Consider the following 20,323-nt stretch of genomic DNA (forward strand, 5'->3'; position numbering starts at 1 on the left):
AAATAAGGTGGAGAAGTAAAATCCGTTTGCATGAGCTGATGATACAAGGCCTAGGGGGACCCAGATTTAAGGTTTGGCATAAGAGATGCAAGGAGATGTGAGGAAGAACGTTTTTACACAGCAAGTGGTTATGGCCTAGAACTCGCTGCCTAAGAGGATGGTGGAAATGGAGATTAATTTCAGAAGGAAATCAGACGTCGCTTCAGGGAAATAAACTTTCAGACCATGATGGGGGAACTCAAATTCCTCTCCTGATTTCCCTCTTTTCAGAATACTCCAGCAATCCACTAGCAAGGAACTTGCCAGATACACCCCAGAGGCCCATAAACATTGGCATCTTAACCCCAGCCTCTTATCCCACCAAAAGAGTTCAACTAAGCTGGTTCCTACAGAGTAGCTTTTATGGCACCATAACGTTTTGCTGGGGAATTGAAGGCCTTCCTGTCGTGTTCAATTGCTTGAATTACGTGAATCTGGTAACTGATCCATGTTTACTGTGCTTGATTGGTTAAGCCTGGGTGTGGACTCAGAGCAAAGTAAACTGGCGCCATTGAAATGACTCAAGCTGGTGCTGGGGTAAGCATGGCGCGGACAATTTGTGTTTGCAGAGGTATCTTAAAACTCTTACAAATAAAGCTGTGAACACCGAGACATGAGTGTCATCTCTGCATTGCTCTGTGACCTGTAAATTATGCAACACTTCCCTTTCCTGTTTCCCCCACACAGCACATCCTGGTCGTGCAGCGGCAGATGTCAGTGCTGGAGGAGGAAGTGGAGGAGTTCCGCCAAGCTCTGAAACAATACGTGGAGTCGGCAACCAGTCAGAGTGGCAGCCTGCAGTAAGTTGGATGTTGCATCTGTCCTGGATTCTTATCACCCAGAGTCAGTGTTAAACAGTGCATGATCACGCTATTACAGACAAGAAGAAAATACCTAAGATTCAGAAAATCTGGATTTGACGTTCTGTAGAAATATCATCCATTCATTTTTTAAAAATAAATTTAGAGTACCCAATTATTTTTATTTTTTTTTCCAATTAAGGGGCAATTTAGCATGGCCAATCCACTGAACCTGCACATCTGGGAAAGCCACGCAGACGCGGGGAGAATGTGCAAACTCCACACGGACAGTGACCCAGGGCCGGGATTCGAACCCAGATCCTCAGCATTGCAGTCCCAGTGTTAACGACTGCGCCACCATGCTGCCCCAATGTCATCCATTCATAATATCAATGGAGTACATCAACTACATTTTGTGTAGTTCTTTATTTGAATATTTTTCTGCAGAAACAGGGATCTAGTTGCCCACTGATACTGTCCTCAGGTAGCCAGTGAGAACCTGCATTCATCACAATCCTGTACTCACATTAATGTCCACATACTTGCCGGCATGGTGGCATAGTGGTAAGCACTGCTGCCTCACAGGGCCAGAGACCCGGGTTCGATTCCGGCCTTGGGTGTCTGTGTGTAGTTTGCATGTTCTTTTTTTAAAATAAATTTATTTTAATACATTTCTTCCAATGAAGAGGCAATTTAGCGTAGCCAATCCACCTACCCTGCACATCTTTGGGTTGTGGGAGTGAAACCCACGCAATCACGGGGGGACTGCAAACTCCACACGGACAGTGACCCTGGGGCGTTTGCATGTTCTTCCCGTGTCTGCTTGGGTTTTCTCCGGGTGCTCCAGTTTCCTACCATAGTTCAAAGGTGTGCAGGTTAGGTGGATTGGCCATGTTAAAATTGCCCCCTGGTGTCCAAAGATGTGCAGGTTAGGTGGGGTTTCAGGGATATGATGAGGCAGTGGGCCTGGGTGAGATGCTCTTTCAGAGGGCCAGTGCAGAGTTGATGGGCCGAATGGCCTCCTTCTACACTGTAGGGAAAATCACTTAGTATGAATGCAGCCTTCTTGGCCGTGAAATCCCAGGTGTGACTCAAACCTGGAGCTTTGAGCTCAGAGGCAGGGAACGCTACGCATTCCAACACAGAACCTCCCTGTGTTTAAGAGGAAGCTATCTATGTACCTTGAGGGAAAAAGGAATAGAAGGTCATGCTGATAGAGTTAGATGAAGCAGCGTGGGCAAATGCTCATGTGGAATACAGCACAAACCATTTGGGCCGAAAGGTCTGTTTCTGTGCTGTACGTTCTCTATAAAGCCGACAATTGTTACCCCAAACTGAGCTCAGCAAATGTAGTCGCTGAACGTCAGCTGAAGCGATCATTGGGGAATCTCTGGGTGGTTTATATGAAGATGAAATGTGTGTATCCTGTGCTGGTTTGATATTTGATGTATTCTTTCCTATGCAGCATCTCAGTCCAGAAGTTGGGAAATGAGACCTGCTTCATCGTGTATGAGTTCTGGCAGGACAGGACTTCATGGAGGAGGTAAGATCATGTTTGGTTATGACTGTTACAGATCAGAGTTGGCCCAGAGCAGGTCTGGTTTTACGCCGGAGCAGATAGAACGGTCAGCTGTCCGCTTCCACAAGCCAAATAACAAAACAAAAATCCCCACACATAAGGACACAAATACCAGGCCTACATTTGGTCACCTACCAAAGTCAGGTGGCCTGGTGTGGGAGGGGTAGGGGGGTAAAAGGGGAGGGATTTTGCATTGAAACAATACATGTATGGAAATTATTTTTAAAGGGGTTTAAGATGGAGCAGAACGGTCAAAATCTAAAGTTGCCAAACACAACGTTGGATCGCGAGGGCTGAACTTGCCCGACCAGCAGGTGAAATGCTGCTCCTCCAGTTTGTACCGGGCTTCACTGGAGCAGTGTCACAGGCCAAGGACAGACGTGTAGGTAGAAGAGCAAGGTTAAGAGTTAAAATGGCAAGCAACATGAAGGTTGGGGTCATGCATGCAGACTAAACGAAGGCAAAGGCAGATCCAGTCTGCATTTGGCCTCCCCGATGTAGAGGTGAGCGCATTGGGATCAGCAAGTACAGTAGGCCACATTGAAGGAGGTGCAAGTGAAACACTGCTTAACCCGAAAAGTGGGCCGTGGGCCTTCAACGGTGAGAGGGGAGGTGGTAAAGGGGCTGATGTTGCACCATCTGCAATTGCAAGGGAAGGTGCTGTGGGAAGGGGATGGGGAGTTGGCCGTGATGGAGAGGACCAGGCTGTCACAGAAGGAGTCATTCCTGTGGAATGCTGACCGGGGAGGGTGTGTGTGTGTGGGGGGGGGGGGGGGGGGGGGGGGATGTGTTTTGTGGTGGCACCATGCTGGAATTGGCAGAAATGGCAGAGGATGATCTTTTGAATATGAAGGCTGGTGGGGTGGAAGGTGAGGACAAGGGGGGACACTATCGTGGTACGGGTGGGAGAGGAAGGGGTGAGGGCAGAGGTGCGGGAGGTGGGTCAACCCCGGTTGAGTGCCCTGTCAACCACAGAGTCGGAGAAAGCTTGGTTAAGGAAAAAGGGGGACATGCCAGAGGCCCCATTTTCGAAGGTGGCATCATTGGAACAGATGCGACGAAGGTGGAGAAACTTGGAGAATAGGATGGAGTCCTTGTAGGAAGCGGGTGTGAGCAGCTGTAGCTGTGGGAGTCGGTGGGTTTGTAATGAATATTGGTGGTCAGTCTATCACCAGAAATGGAGATAGAGAGGTCAAGGAAGGGGCGTGTTGGAGATGGACCGTGGGAAGGTGAGAGATGGGTGGAAATTGGAAGCAAAATCGATACATTCCCCCAGGTCTAGAGGAGAGCATGAAGCGGCACCAATACTGACATTGATGTAACAGAGGAAGAGTTATGGGATAGGGCCTGAGTAAGACTGGAACAAGGAGTGCTCTGGCATAACTGGGGCCCATGCGGGTACCCATAGCCACACCTTTTATTTGCAGGAAGTGAGACAAGTTAAAGGTGAAGTTATTTAGTGAAGAATAAGTTCAGCCCAAGTGGAGGAGAGTGGTACTGGGCAGGGATTGTTTGGGCCCCTGGTCAGACTGTCCTGCTGGGGGATGGAGGTGTAGAGGGACTAGACGTCCACAGCGAGGCAAAGGCAGCTAGGGCCTAGAAGCTGGAAATTGTTGATGGAAACTGTCATAGGGCAAGAGAGGAGTCACCAATGTAGGCAGGAAGAGATTGGACAATGGGAGAGAGGATGGAGCCAAGGTCGGAAGAGATGAGTTCCATGGGGCAGGAACAGGCTGACCTGGTGGGTCTACCGGGACAGTCCTGTTTGTGGATTTTGGGAAGGAGGTAGAAGCAGACTCTGTGGGGTAGGGGAACAATGAGGCTGGAGGCTATGGAAGGAAGATCTCCAGAGGCGATGAGGTCAGTGACCATCCCGAAAATAATGCTTGATGTTGGGTGGTGGGGTTATGGTCGCAGGGGGAGATGGAAGGAAGTGTCTGAGAGTTGGCGCTCGGCCTCTGCGACGTAGAGGTCAGTACCCCAGACAACAACAGCACCACCCTTGTCAGCAGGTTTGATCACAAGGTCAGCGGTTTATACCTGAGAGAACGGAGTTCAGCAAATTCAGAGGGAGGCAGGTTAGAGTGGGTGAGAGGCGCAGAGAAATTGAGGCGCTCGATGTCACGCTGACAGTTCTCAGTGAAAAGATCAAGAGCCGATAGGAGGCCAGAGGGTGGGGCCAGGTAGAGGGAGAATACTGGAAGTTGGTGAGAAAATCCATTGAACCGGGGAAAGCCCAAATAGGTGAGCATGAAGATGGAGGCAACGGAAGAAGAGTTCAGCGTTGTGCCAAGTCCAAAATACATTGAGGCGAATGTGAGGCTGGAAGGGATGAAACACAGTCCTTTGCTGATTACACCATTTGCAAAAACTAAAGACAGTCTAAGCTTTGTTTGAAAAATTATTGACTAACACAAAATCTCTAATAACTCATACTAAATTAAAGATTCTCCAGCATCTGAGGCAGCAATTCTGCATTTCCAGAAGATCTTAGATGAGGATAAGTGGTCGGAACAACATCATGGGCCGAAGGGCCTGTACTGTGCTGTACTGTTTTATGTTCCAACCCCATAGATGTATTGTTTCAAAACAAAAGTGACATAAAGTGACACAATCTAACCCAGGGATGGGCAAACTTTTCCGTGCAAGGGCCACATTCAGAAATTCACAATTTTAAAGGGCCGCATAGTATATTAAGTAAAATAATTACTTCACCCGGTTATGATTCTGGGCGCCTCATATAGAACATAGAACAGTACAGCACAGAACAGGCCCTTCGGCCCTCGACGTTGTGCCGAGCAATGATCACCCTACTCAAGTCAACGTATCCACCCTATACCAGTGAGTAACCCAACAGCCCCCCCCCCCCCCCCCCCCCCCCCCCCCATTAACCTTAAAAAAATAATTTAAAAATTTTTTTTTTAAATTTTGTTTTTTATATTTTTTTTTAAAAATGACTTGGTGGGCCGCATAAAGACCTTTGGCGGGCCGCATGCGGCCTGCGGGCCGTAGTTTGCCCACCCCTGATCTAACCTCTATCTGCATCTTATTTGCCGCCATTTACATTCCCTTTGACTTCCTATCCATGACATCTATGTCAATCTCCACCTGTGGCTGGCTCTCTATCCAGCCCCACCGCTCCAACCCCCCCCCCCCCAGCCCCACTGCTCCACCAACCCCCCCACCCCCCTACACACACACACACACACCCCCCCCCCCCCCCACACATACTACAGTATAAATCTACCCCTATTTCTAGCTCTCTCCAGCTTTGAGAAAGAATCATCCAGACTCGAAACGTTAGCTCCCTTCTCTCTCCACAGGAGCTCTCAGAGTAACTATTGAACTGTTTATTAACAGAATAACTATGTGCAGAGAATTATAATTACGCTACCGATGACTTCACCGCTAGCTTCGAGACCGCGTGGGAGAGCTCACGCTCAGCCCCAGGATTGGCGCTCGTCAGCCCGATTGGCTGAACAGGTCACATGCCCCTCCAAAACCCTGCCCTGAAAGAGGGCTCGCCACTACACTCCTTATGCACAAACTTGCTCAGTTTTTGCAGCATTCTCTGTTCTTGAATAGTCTGGGTGATTGGATGTGGGGGATCAAGTAAGAAAACGCTCAACCAGAATTGGCAACTGTAATAACCCCATGAGGCCCACGGGAACACTCTAATTGATCTCCCCATGGGACTAGTTGAATATGAGCTTCCCGGCTAGTGGGCAGATGCCCACCTAGCTGAGGTACATAAAAATCTAGTATAAAAGCTGGTCCGTACAGGGACCAGCAATTTGGTTGTCCCAGCAGGACTTATAATGTTTGTGTCTTTAGTGCCAGAGGGTAGATTCGTATGACCGTGAATAAACCAGTGTTCGCCTCACTGTTCAGCTTCCTGGGTGTTTACAGCAACCTTATTTGAATCTGAGACGCAAATACAACTTCCATACTGGAAGTCTAGATGAGTAACCTCAAATTGTGTAACTCAGCAACTTGAACCTTTCTTGCTGATTTATGGACTACTAACTCAGTGTGTGGAAATCCCCAGCCACTTGCAGGCAAACTACAGCAAGAACTTCCAGAGGAACAACGTGGACTTCCTGGAGACCCCAGAGCTCATGACAACCATGCTGCTTCCTGGTAAGGACAGATCACACAAGAGGGTTAATTGATGTTTGCCAAGGCAGGATTCAGGATGACCATGAGGGTGAATTCTAGTGTGAAGAGAGAGCCCGATGTAGGGCCTAAAGGACAACGGAGGGAGTGCTGCAAGGTCAAAGATTCCATCTTTCAGCTTAAATCTTAACCCAGGCCTTGACTGCCCTCTTACCTGGGTATAAAATACCTCCAGGCACAATTCTGAAGATGAACAAGGGAGGGCCCCATCCAACTCTCACACTTTCCCAGAGACACTGTACCCCATCCAACTCGTTTTCCCACAGACACTGTACCCCTTTGTTGTAACCGGCATGAATCTTACAGGGTAACTCCCCCGATAAGGGGGCGAGGGGGCCCTTAACTATGTTCATGCGCTTTTATATAAATAGAGTCAGCCAGTCAGACATAGACTAGGGAAGACCCAGTAGGGAACTACTGGAGCTGTATGTAATAGTTAACGTGTCAAATAAGTTTTGTTTTTCTACACAACTCGGTGTGGACTTTGTCCCTGACAAAACTGGCGATGAGGATTAAGACTGGTTCGCTAGCGATGCTGCTAAGCAACCTCACCATATCTCTTGAATACAGGTTGGAAATATTTTTTCCATCATGCCTCTTGTCGGACGTTTAGATGTGTTTGATGCCGGACTGGAAGATTGGAATCAGTACGCACAGAGAATGTGGTACTTTTTCAGGGCCAATAATAGCATGGAAAATGACTGGCAGCTAGTCATTTTGCTTACTCCCTGTGGCGCTCACACATTGAGAGTGATACGGTGCCTTGCCTACCCAGCGGCCCCACACACTAAATCTTTCAACGAGCTTGTGGAGTTAGTGGGGTAACATTTTAATTCAACTCCAGGTGGCACGGTTGCACAGTGGTTGGCACTGCTGCCTCACAGCACTGAGGACCCGGGTTCAATCCCGGCTCCGGGTCACTGTCCATGTGGAGTTTGCACATTCTCCCCGTGTCTGCGTGGGCCTCACCCCCACAACCCAAAGATGTGCAGGGCAGGTGGATTGGCCATGCTAAATTGCCCCTTGTAGTAATCCACGGGAGGCAGGAGTTCTGTCACCACACCAATATTTATTTACAATAACGATATTACAGGAGCAGCTACAAACTGTGCTGCTAGCAGTCCAGTCAACTTAAGACTGGCTTACAAAGCCTTCACAGGTGATTATATGGGCCCCCTCCATGAGCTATCATTGAGGGAGCTCATGGTCCAATTGGCCAACCAATAAAGCCAATTGGAGTTCATTACACCCCTCAAGCTGAAAAAAAATTGGATACACTAAATTTAAAAAAGAAATTTGACTCTATCGGTGATAGTACAGCGGTATCAGTTTAATACCGCTGAAAGGACCGGGTGAGTCCATAACCAAGTTTTTATTGAGTTCTGTGCATATGTCGCATCCTTATTGGAAATGCTACATGACCGCTTGGTTTGCGGCATAAACAATGCAGCCGAGCAGAAGAAGCTGCTGGCCGAACCTTCCCCAACTTTGCAACAGGTCAACCAGAATGCGTGGAGTGAGGAATGCAGGAAATGCAAGGAATGGAGGCGAGTGCCATAGAGTGCACTCCCTCCTGTCCTGGGGCTCCTGCCCATCCCACTACCTTGCCCTGGACCGAATGTCGTAAAGGCCCGACCCAGTGGCCGAAGAATAAGCTTTGCCGGCGGGAATTTTCCCCGGAGTCCGTAGAGGGGGAGCCAGGTCATCGTGGGAGTTATGGTCGCTAATCCCAGTGTGAGAGCAGGCCACGGGTGAGGCAGAGGTCCAAACTCCCCCGTAGAGACTGCCACCAGTCCAGTGCCCGGGCTTTCCACTTAGATGAGCATGGGAGGAGGATGACTGTGTGCAGTTGCACTGTGTAACAGCCCCCCAAATGACCCCCTATTAACGCTGTGGTGCGTGTGAATGGGCACCTCCTAGACATGGAGTTGGACACTGGCGCAGCGGCCTCTGAGATCAGTCAGCGAACGCTTGACCGCATTAAGATGTGAGTTCAGGACTTCCGGGGGTGACCATGAGCTGAGTGGTCATATGAAAGGCGGCTCTCTCTTAGAAACTTCCTATTAGACCTGACTAATCCGTCACACAGGAACCAAAAGTACCAAAAGATGTGCAGGGCAGGTGGATTGGCCACGCTAAATTGCTCTTTAACTGGAAAAAATTAATTGCATGCACCAAATTTATTTATTTTTTAAAAAATTATCATTTAAAAAAGCAACTAACAATTGATAGGTTAAGCTACGTGTTACTGCATTGGAATATTCTGATTCTACAAATAACAATCTCTCTGGCAGGTACACATGTCTTTTCCTCTCTCTCACCTTCAGTTCACACGCACAAAGCTCAAGGAGTGAACGGTAAAATGTCACAACAAAACCACCATAAACATGTGCAACCCGAGCTGGATCCAGTCAGGTGCAACAAAATGATTCTTTTGTGGCCCCTGTATTTCACAGCTTTTCTTAATTTCAGGTAGTTCAAATAAAATATAGACAGCCAGTTCAGAATAGGGGCATGGAAATGATCAAAACTCGGTGCGAGTGCGAGATTCATTTCCCTCCTCGCATGACTCATGTGACTCATAAGAGACGTAATTAAATGACGAAACAGTTGCTCAAATCCTTTGTTCTTCGTGTTCAGTAAGTGGCAATATTTTCAGTGTTAGTTATGACTACGGGGCCAATAAAAAGAAAACACAATAACCATTGCTCACACAAAGTAAAGAAAAACAAAGGTTAATCCATTCTTCCCTCAGTTTTTCCACCTGAACATTTTGTTGAAAAAGGGTAGGTCAGGGTATAACTCCACATTCTGTATCGCTCTTACCAGCCATCCCTGGCACTATTCCCAAGAACCTCCCACTCACACAATCTAAGTGCCTTTCTCAGACTTTACCTCTTCCCATCATATTCCCTTTTTAAAAATGAATTTAGAGTGCCCAATTATTTTCTTTTCCCAATTAAGGGGCAATTTAGCGTGGCCAATCCACCTATCCCGCACATCTTTGGGTTGTGGGGGTGTGACCCACGTAGACATGGGGAGAATGTTCAAACTCCACACAGACAGTGACCCAGGGCCGGGATTCGAACCCGGGTCCTCAGTGCCGCAGTCCCAGTGCTAACCACTGCGCCACATTCCACCCTTCCCATTATATTCTGGTTTAGCGCACAGCTAAATCGCTGGCTTTGAAAGCAGACCAAGGCAGGCCAGCAGCACGGTTCAATTCCCGTACCAGCCTCCCCGAACAGGCGGCGGAATGTGGCGACTAGGGGCTTAATTGAAGCCTACTTGTGACAATAAACAATTTTCATTTCATTTCATTCTCGACAAGAACTTTATTCTTTCTCTGGCAAGGTCAGCATTTGTTGTTAAACCCTAATTGCCCTTGAACCGAGTGGCTGACTGGGTCATTTCAGAGGACAGTTAAGAATCAACCACCTGGACTCCAGGCCTGGATAAGGATGGCAGGTTCCGTCCCTGATGCACCATCAATTGGACTCAAGTCGTGAAGAAGTTCCAAACAACAGGCTTTAATATACGAGATGTGTGCTCGGCAGTCGACTTACAGAGAAAGGCCGACTGCCAGCTGGTACGGGTTCTTATACCCCGCCTCGTAGGCGGAGCTACCAGCCTCTCGGCCAATCGGTGAGCAGTCAACATGACTAGCCTCAGCCAATTGGCAGAGAGGCACATGACCTGCCTGAGAAAATGGGCAGCGAGTCTTCTGCACCAATGGCAGCACTGCTCTGAGGTACCGTAATCACCCTAGTCATACCACCACAGTCCCTGAAGGACATCAGCAAAGGATGGAATTAGACATTCAATTATATTTTCCTGGTCTTAATTACTAGCTTTCAATCCCAGATTTTTATTTACTGAATATACATTCCACCAGCTGCTGTGGTGGGATTTGAACCCATATTCCCAAAGCATTATAATAATCTTTGTTGTCACAAGTAGGCTGACATTAACACTGCAATGAAGTTACTGTGAAAAGCCCCTAGTCGCCACACTCCGGCGCCTGTTCGGGTACACAGAGGGAGAATTCAGAATGTCCCATTCACCTAACAGCACGTCTTTCGGGACTTGCGGGAGGAAACCGGAGCACCCGGAGGAAACCCACGCAGACACGGGGAGAACGTGCAGACTCCTCACAGACAGTGAGCCAAGCTGGGAATCGAACCTGGGACCCTGGCGCTGTGAAGCAACAGTGCTAACCACTGTGCTACCATGCCGCCTAAAGCCTGGGCCTTTGCATTATTAGTTAAATGACATGACCAATACGCCAACATCTCCCCTACTAATGTGTTATGCCACAGTCTGCTGCCACCAGCTGACAGTGACTAGCTCTTTAAAGAACAATCAACAGTACAGCACAGGAACAGGCCCTTCGGCCCTCCAAGCCTGTACCGATCATGATACAACCCTTCTAAAGAAAGAACAAAATGAAAGGCCATCACCTTTTACAAAACCCTCAGTTGCTCCCCTTAAACTGTACTTAATTTTCTCAATTGGCAAAAACTCCATAAGACCCCTCAGCCACACCGAGGCATTAGGTGTAGGAACTGACCTCCACTCCAACAGCACGCGCCTGCGCGCGATCAGCGAGACAAAGGCTAAGGCATCCACCCCCACCCCCATCTGCAGCTCCGGGAGGTCTAACACCCTAAATATGGCCACCAGGGGACTGGGCTCCGATTCCATCCGTAGAATCGCCGACATGGTGCTGAAGGCGGAATCCCCAAATCTCACCAGCTCAGGACATGCCCAGAACATATGCACAAAACTTGCCAGGCCTCTGTCACAACGGTCAAACTTATCTTCCACCCCCTCAAACAACCGACTCATCCCAGCTCCAGTTAGGTGTTCCCTGTGCACCACCTTCAACTGTATCAGCCCCAGTCTCACGCACGTCGAAGAAGCATTCACAAGGCCACAAACCCTCATGTAATTCCACCTCCAGCTCCTCCTCCCACTTGGCCTTAGTCTCCACCGGATCCGCCACCATTACCCTCCCGTACATTCCCGAGCTGCTCAGAGAGCGTCAGAATGAGGCGCTACCATAAACTTCCATGAATGAGGCGCTACCATAAACGATGGGAAGACCTTCCTCGCCAAGTTCCTCACCTGCAAGTACCTAAGGTTCTCCACCTGTGAAATCCCGAACTTCTCTGATAACTCCTGCGGGCTCATTGATGTGGCCATCAATTCACTCGAGACACGAGAGGAAGTAAACGGTGGCTTTAATAGACTTACAACTGAGCCTGCCTGCGACCAGAAGAACTGAGGGCGGACTCACAAGACCGCAGCACTTTATACTTCCGGTAGTGGGAGGGGCCATGGGCGGAGCCACGGGTGGAGCCCTGTACAAGCTCCTCATCTCCCCCTGTGGGCAGAGCCACGCAACGGCTCACAGACAGAGCCCACAAGGACACAATGATACATAGTGTGAATTAAGCATTATACATTCACCACACTCATAAAAACCGCCCCTCCAGAAACACGTCCTCCATACCTTCCACTCCCTTGTCCACCCAGCCTCGAAACCTGCCATCCAATCTTGCTGACTCAAACATGGGGTTATCATAAATCGGCGCCAACTTCGACATCCTCCCTGATTTAAAAACTGCCGGAATTGCCGCCATATTTTCAACGTGGCGGCCACCACCGGGTTACCCGAACATTTCCCTGGAGAGAACGGAAGCAGGGCCGTTGCCAACGACTGCAGCCCCAACCCCAATCCTGCACCCCTCAGTGTCTGAAATAGGGGCCCGTCATGCCCCTCAGATTAGCTCCCTGCTCCAGCAGGGTAGGAAGAAACACTCACTCTTCTCAAGATTTAACTTCCAACCAGGCAATGCGCCAAAAACTGCTTCAGCAGCACCATTATGCTCCCCATTGGAGGGACTAGGTCCGAAATGTGCAGTAACAAGTCGTCAGCGTACAGGGACACCCTATGCTCCATCCCCTCTCTCACTATCCCCACCACTCCCCCGAATTCCTCAATGCGATGGCCAAAGGCTCTATCGCCAACGCAAACAAGAGAGGGGACGTAGCGCACCTCTGCTTTGTTCTCCTATGAGACTGGAAATACTTCGAGCTCATACTATTTGTGCGAACACAAGCCCGAGGTTTCTTGTGTAACAGTCTCAGCCATGACACAAACCTGGGCCCAGTCTCAAAGCTGTGACAAAGAGTCATCGGACTCGAAACGTTAGCTCTTTTCTCTCCCTACAGATGCTGCCAGACTTGCTGAGATTTTCCAGCATTTTCCCTTTCGTTTCAGATTCCAGCATCCGCAGTAATTTGCTTTTATTCAAAATCACGAAAGCTGCCCTCCTGTTTCCCTACTTGAGAAAAGAAAAACTTTGAGAGATAAAAAAAAAAGTTTTTAAAAAAATTTTGAGTCCTCAATTATTGTTTTTCCCAGTTAAGGTACAATGTAACGTGGCCAATCCACCTACCCTGCACATCTTTTTGGGTTGTGGGGGGTGAGATCCACACAGACACGGGGAGAATGTGCAAACTCCACACGGGACAGTGACCTGGGGCCGGGTTTGAACCCGGGTCCTCGGAGCCGTGAGGCAGCAGTGCTAACCACTGCGCCACCGTGAGTCTCTTGAGAGATAAACATAATTGTGACTTTCATGCATAACAATATTGAGCCCACAATATAGTCTGTATACATGAAGAGAATGCTTTAGTGGATGTACGGCAGCAATATATCTTGTTGTGTAGTTTTGAAGGTGTGTTGTGATCTGGCTTGTGTTTCTTTTTTTTTAAATTTAGAATACCCAATTCATTTTTCCCAATTAAGGGGCAATTTAGCGTGGCCAATCCACCTAGCCTGCACATCTTTGGGTGGTGGGGGAGAAACCCACGCAAACACGGGGAGAATGTGCAAACTCCACACGGACAGTGACCCAGGGCTGGGATCGAACCCGGGTCCTCAGCGCCGTGAGACTGCAGTGCTAACCACTGCGCCACCCTGCTGCCCTTCGGCTTCTGTTTCTTGCCGGGAATTGTTCGCTGCAGGAACATCTTGTCTTATAATGTTGGTACCTGTGTTGCGACTGAAGTAGCACTCTGTGTCTGAGTTGTCGTTATTCTGATTCATCTGTGGTTCAGCACGCGCGTTGCAAATCTGCCAACAGTTCCTTCTCAGGGTCTGTTGGTTTTGCATCTCAACCTCATATGACTGTTGCTGGGTGCATTTTCACAGCACCGTTCCTTGTACCCAGGCACAGCTCTGTGTGCTGGTCCTGTACAGTACCTGCACGCTTTCTCCTCCATTTTGCTGTGTCTGCAGTTTTGCTCTGTGATCATGCTGCCGGAACGTTCTCTCCGTTCGAATAAAGCCTCACAAACTCCCTTCTGGGCTGGAAATAGCTGGGACGGGAGCCTGGCCTCCCAAACATCAAACTATTGGGTGAAGGTAGACCTGTGGTGTGGACCAACCACACTTGCCTGACATTTTGTAAATGTCGCTTTGACCGTCTTGATGGTCAGTTTGGTTAACCTGTTGCACTGAAGGTGGTGCAGGGAAGATGTGATGTGTTTTACACCCCACGTTTTGCACTTGTCCCTGGAAGGTATGCCTTGTATACTGAGCACCGTGTCTGAAATGATGGTTTCAGGCCCATACAACATGCTGGAAATCGCGGTGTCAGTAACTATAAAAGATGATTGTGCCCTTGAGCTGGTGAACAACAGGGAATTTGGGAAAATAGTCAGCTACCAAAATGTAGGGCACAATTTAGCACACATAAAACTAAGTCCGCTGTCGGGCGGGGTGTTTCCTGTCGGCTGCGGCGCTGAGATACACCCCGCTATTTAATGGCACTTTGCCAGTTTTTTGGCCTTGGTGAGTGATGGAACCATCAATTCACCAGACACGTGTTTCCGATGTGAATCTAGGCTTTAATCGACTTACTTCAGAGCCAGCCTGTTACCTGTCGATGAACTCGTAGTGAACTCAGGCTGACTCTGGACACGGGTATTTATACAGCAGCACTAGGGGGAGGAGTCATGGGCGGAGCCAAGGGTGGAGCCCAGTACAAGTTCCTGAGTGCTCCCACGCTACTCCCCCTAGTGGTAGGATAGCGCTACTGCGCTTACAAAGACAGTGTGAATTATCATATATATATATATATTACATTCACCACAGTGAGTTTCTCTGCACTGAGGCCACACTTAGATGAATTTCCTGCTGATCTCGCCTGCAGGAATAGCTGCTCGCAGATCGAGGCGCCATATTAATCGGCAGCCCCGATCTCCCCACCCCTAACCTTTCAGGCCTCCCTAACCTTGGAAAATCCCCTATGAACTCGCCCTCTCCCCTCCCCTCTCTAATTTGCAAGGACACCTCGAGCCTGACCCCTGGCCGTGCCAACCTGGCACCCTGTCAGTGTCCATTCCACTCTCAGAGTGCCACCCGGGAACCCTGGCAGTGCCCTGATGTCCAGGTGCCAAGGGTGTACCAGGGTACCACCCTATCCTGTCGCTGACTACCCGGGGGTTTCCGATGGCTTGCGTGACCCGCCCAGGTGCCATGATGTCTAGTCCACATTTGTGCGGAGCAGTACTAAACGAGGCCCAGCCGAGGCCTCCCAGGCGCAGCCGCTGAGTCCTGGGCGCCGGGTGAATCCGGTGTCGGGGTATTTAAATGGGCCATTGGGCTCATTTCAATATGCAGAACTGGATCTTGCCCAGAGAGGGTGAGAACAAGACCTCACCGTGCGGACCGAGTTGCATGACTTGCGATCGGCCAGGCGCCTAGCCCGGAGCCCGATTTAGGGCTCCCATGAGATTTACCCATTATGTCTGGGCTCTGAATTTCACCCGTAATGATTGCCATCTAGATGGAATAAATCAGTGGTTATTTATGACCTTGGGAGAGAGGGGGATGGGATTCTCTGACGCCCCGCTTGGTCAGAGAATCGCTGGGTGGGAGGGGGGGGGGGGGGGCCTTATTCCCGCCCCCGCCGGTTGCTGAATTCGCCGGTGCCGGGGATTTGGCGGGGGCGGGAATCGCACTGTGCCGGTCAGCGGCCGCTGGCAGTGCCCCCCCCCTCCCCCCCCCCCCCCCCCGCGATTCTCTGGCCCGCGATGGGCTGAGTGTCCGCCCGTTTATGGCCGGTCCTGTTGCCGTAAATCACAACAGGCTCCGCGGGTGGCCTCTGGGGTCCTTGGGGGGGACGCGGGGGGATCTGGCCCCGGGACGTGCCCTCATCGTGGCCTGGCCCGCGATCGGAACCCATCGATCCGTGGGCAGGCCTGTGCCATGGGGGCACTCAGCGTCGGCATTGTAACAGTCCACGATGGCCGACGCGGAGATTAACCACCCTGAGCATGCGCTGGGATGACGACAGCACACGCTGGCGCTCCTGCGCATGAGCCAACCTGCGCTGGCCGGCAGAGGCCCCTTCGGCGCCAGTTGGCGCGGCGCAAACCACTCCGGCGCTGTCCGGGTCCCTGAAGGTGCAGAGGATTCCGCACCTTCGGGGTGTCCAGACGCCGGAGTGGTTCACACCACTCCTTCGCGCCGGAGTTTCCCGTCGCGCCGGTTCGCCCGAGATTTCATGTGCTGATGGATCTGTACTTTGTTAATATATTTATACGTCGCCGCACTATTATTTAATCGTCAGAACTTGAGACTAAGCTTCTTGGGTGAAGTAAAGTACGGCTTTATTTGTGTCAGTTTTAAAGTCTACTGATCAAGTCAATTTTATGTGAGTACAGAATCTAAAATGTTTGTTTTTCCAACCCAAATACAGATGGTTGAGTTGAATTCAAAATAGAATTCAGTTTGTGGTTATTTCTCCAGGTCAAAATGCACAACACAAAAATGAAACAAAAGGAAATAGCAGTTTGCAAAGCAAAGTAAAGAATAGGTTTGAAAGGTTAGGTTAAAGGTGATTTCACAGAGAGAGAGAGAGATTTTGGAGAGCGCAAAAAAGGTTCTCTCCCGGTCTCATAAGGAAATCATAATCTTTAAGGTTCTGTCCTCTTTCTGACTGTGATTGGGTTAAAATAATTATAATTCATCTAATTGACCAAAATGTCTATCAAGTTTTAAGAGATAATGTGGCATGGGAGAATTTCTATATGTTTCCATAATATGGTGTGATCGAGCCACCTGCTTCCCACCATATTTTCTAGATTGGGCTGGCCAGTAATGATAACAATGAGTTTACTTTGCAATGTGGCCTTGTAGTGTATGGTCTGTTTTCAAACTGACTTCCTTATCTGATCTTTTCCCTGCTCTCAGTCTTTTCTGCTGTCATGGCTAATGTATGATTTTTAATAGTATAATGCCACTAAATAATTTCTTCCCTTAAACTTTTATTGCCTATAATGGTTCTTTGCTCTGTTGTAGTTGTAGGTATGGTGTGTTTGTATCAATCAGTTAATGGCATTGTTAATACCTGGCCAACAGACATATTCCCTCGTAGGGTGTTTAGTTCATTCTGCACCCATGGATGCGATTCAGCCACCACGTTGTGTCCGGCACGGAGCCGGGAGCAATGGGGGAATCCCACGAGAGCCCCAAATCGGACACTGTGCCGGGCGCCAGGACCATCTGAGTCATCTGATTCATTCTGTCCGTCTCATTTAAATACCCAGACACCGTATGCGCCTGGGAGTCAACGGCCGCACCTGTGAGACCTCGTCCGGGTGCCGATCAGCACCTGGTTCCACAAATGTGGACCATGCGTGATGGAACCTTGAGGGGGGTTCCACAGGCCAATGGAGCCCCGCCCCGCGGGATGGTCGCAGAGAAGGCAGGGTAGTCGTTTGGCACCCGGCACCTTGGCACCGCCAGGCTGGCACCCTGGCAGTGCTACCCCTGGACTTCCAGGGTGCCCTATGACACTGCCAGGGTGCCAGTCAGGTGGTACCAAGGTGCCGGGTACCAGGTTTCACTGCCATGGGGTCGGGCCTTGGGAGGCCTTGATGACGAGGGGGGTGGGTGATGGGGCTTCGGGGACACAGGACAAAGTTTGGGGAGTGAAGAATGGGTCCTGAAAACAGGGAGGAGATGTTGAAAGGCTGTGGGGGGGGGGGGGGGGGGGGGGGGTGAGAGGGGTTGAAGAGATTGGGAAAGCTGTCCAAAACGGTGCCCCGACCTGTGAGGAACAGGTTCAGCAGCTCGCCAGTGCAGATAAAGTGCTTAAGTGTTACCTCGATGGAGAAACCTCCCGAGGCCCAAAAAACCAGCAAGTGCCGTTGAACATTGGGGTCAATCCCAGCGTCACAACCAGTGAGAATCACCCCACCCCCCCCCCCCCCCCCCCCCCCAACACGCGCCTGAAAGGTAACTTAGAATTATTTTCCTCTGAATCACACCCCATATTTCTGATCTATAGTTGTCGTCACAGGGTTTGATGCATTGCCTGCGATGTGAGGACATGCTGGACCTTGAAAATGATGCTGCTGGAGATGCGCAGTTCCTCTCTGTGGCGCTGGAATGATTGGATACTTTCATGAACATCCCTGATGCGAAAGGGCAGCGACAATGACCTGCTTCAGCTCTTGTAGCTGTGGATCTTCTTGGGTGGCCTGTTGTATCATTGTGGCTTGACCTTGCCTGAAGTGGATTAAGTCAACGTGGAGATTATCTTCCGCCTTGGATTAAATATTGTCCACGTGGAGGTCTAGAGCCACATCTTATGTTGTAGTCACCGACTCAGGGAGTGGCAGGTTACATTTCAGAGCCTGGTTTATATTGGGCAACAAGGTCGTAGCCCTGAAACCTCACAAGTTGATGCTGGAGCCGTGCTTATATCACGGGTGAGGAGTTTCCAGCAGATCACCTTGAGCAGCTTCTGATCTGTTTGGTCCGTGAAGCATTTTCCAAATAGGTACGTATGGAAATGTTGGCCGCCAAATACCAAGGCAGGAGTTTTCCGTTCAATGTGAGAGTCATTGAGAGGCTTGAGCAGTGGTCAGAGCCTTTGAACCAAAAGCTACAGATTTGTTTTCCTGTAAGAAGCAGGCACCAAGACCCAAGGTCAACACTTCCACCCTATCCCCATAACCCAGCAACCCCACCCAACACTAAGGGCAATTTTGGACACTAAGGGCAATTTATCATGGCCAATCCACCTAACCTGCACATCTTTCGACTGTGGGAGGAAACCGGAGCACCCGGAGGAAACCCACGCACATACGGGGTGGATGTGCAGACTCCGCACAGACAGTGACCCAAGCTGGAATCGAACCTGGGACCCTGGAGCTGTGAAGAAATTGTGCTATCCACAATGCTACCGTGCTGCCCCAAAGGTCCCCAGGGTAGCAAGTGGCGCAGTGGTTAGCATTGTTGCCTCACGGCACTGAGGTCCCAGGTTCGATCCCGGCTATGGGTCACTGTCCGTGTGGGGTTTACACATTCTCCCCGTGTTTGCGTGGGTTTCGCCCCACAACCTAAATATGTGTCGGGTAGGTGGATTGGCCACGCTAAATTGCCCCTTAATTGGAAAAAATGAATTGGGTACTCTAAATTTATTTTTTTTAAATGGAGGAGTCCCAGAACAGGGAAACTTTGGCTGCAAAACACACAATGTACAGAAGTAGAAAGTTGGAAAACTCAAGACACCATTGCCGGTCGTCTTTGTGCTTTCTGACTGCCTCCATGAGCATGTGTCGATTGTTGTGATGTTCTGCTTTAGTCTTGCCAAGGACTCCTGAGTCGTCGGCATGCACCCGGACTCATCTTCTATGATGTGGTTCATGTGTTGTTGAATCATGCCTCGACTCAATTAGAGCTCAAATAGCAAGTGCGAGAAGCAATGCCTCTCAAAAGGGGTACGAGAAGTGATGAGTTCTTGTGACGTTGGTGCCAGGTGGACGAACCCCGTAGCCATTCTTTGTGTCCAAATTCGAGAAGTGCCGGGCTTTTTCACACTTGGGATTCAGTTCCTCAAGTGTGGCATTTTGTGAGGACTTCACTATAGCACCGTGTTTCGTCATCCTGGGTCCAGGCATAAACTTAGCGAACCATCTTTCTTTAGCCCACAGGTAATGGAACTACACCCGTTGCTAATAGGCAGGTGCTTTTATGGAGTCTCATTGTGCCAACTGCGCTTTCAACTTTTTTTGGATGTGGATGCCACACTTTCTAAGTGGGTCGATGCTGGGATGAGCACCGTTCTTTAGGTACAGCACCTTATCACCCCTGGAATCTCCAAGAGTGTTGATGTGATCTAGGTTCATGGCTGTAAGTTCCCTGATGGAGTCAGTTCTCCTTTTGACACTTGCCTATGCTGTGATAGTGGTCTCTGCCACTTCATGGATGGGTACATCTCAATAGCTGGTGATTCCAATCCCTGTACCTTTGAGGATAAATTGTGAAGTTATTGAGTTACATCTTCATAGCAAAAATGAAATCCGCATGCCATTTCACCATGTGAAATAAATCAAGTGGAGCGGGATTCTCCGTTGCCTATTTTGTAATCGGCGATCGGGCGGAGAATCTCTTTTTTCGACCGAATCGGGGACGGCACCTGTTTTCCGATGCTCTGTCCCCCTCCAAAGCGGCATCATCGCGGAGCGCACGCACGCCGTTGGGACGACCTCAGGATGGTAGCTGAAGGCCCTCCCCTGATGCTCCGCCCCCGATGGGCCGAATTCCCAACCGAATTCCCGACCGCACGGTTGACTCATGATCTCAGTGGTTGGGAACCCGGCCTGGCGGCTGCGGACTGTGTCCAGCACCCCCAACTGTCGG

General features: G+C 49.8%; 1 protein-coding gene across 1 annotated transcript in view; it reads left to right on the forward strand.

Moving 5' to 3' along the window:
- The window catches only part of LOC119969162 (N-terminal EF-hand calcium-binding protein 1-like), a gene marked incomplete at its 5' end in the record, with an annotated part of 108,605 nt that overhangs the window by 80,584 nt on the left and 7,698 nt on the right, over window positions 1-20,323 (forward strand). The window contains 3 exons of the mRNA XM_038802389.1: window positions 727-839; window positions 2,305-2,382; window positions 6,467-6,558. Of these exons, the coding sequence (XP_038658317.1) occupies window positions 727-839; window positions 2,305-2,382; window positions 6,467-6,558 (283 nt within the window). The remainder of the gene's footprint in view (window positions 1-726; window positions 840-2,304; window positions 2,383-6,466; window positions 6,559-20,323) is intronic.

This window comes from Scyliorhinus canicula, chromosome 7, assembly GCF_902713615.1.
Source record: "Scyliorhinus canicula chromosome 7, sScyCan1.1, whole genome shotgun sequence".
NCBI lineage: Eukaryota > Metazoa > Chordata > Chondrichthyes > Carcharhiniformes > Scyliorhinidae > Scyliorhinus > Scyliorhinus canicula.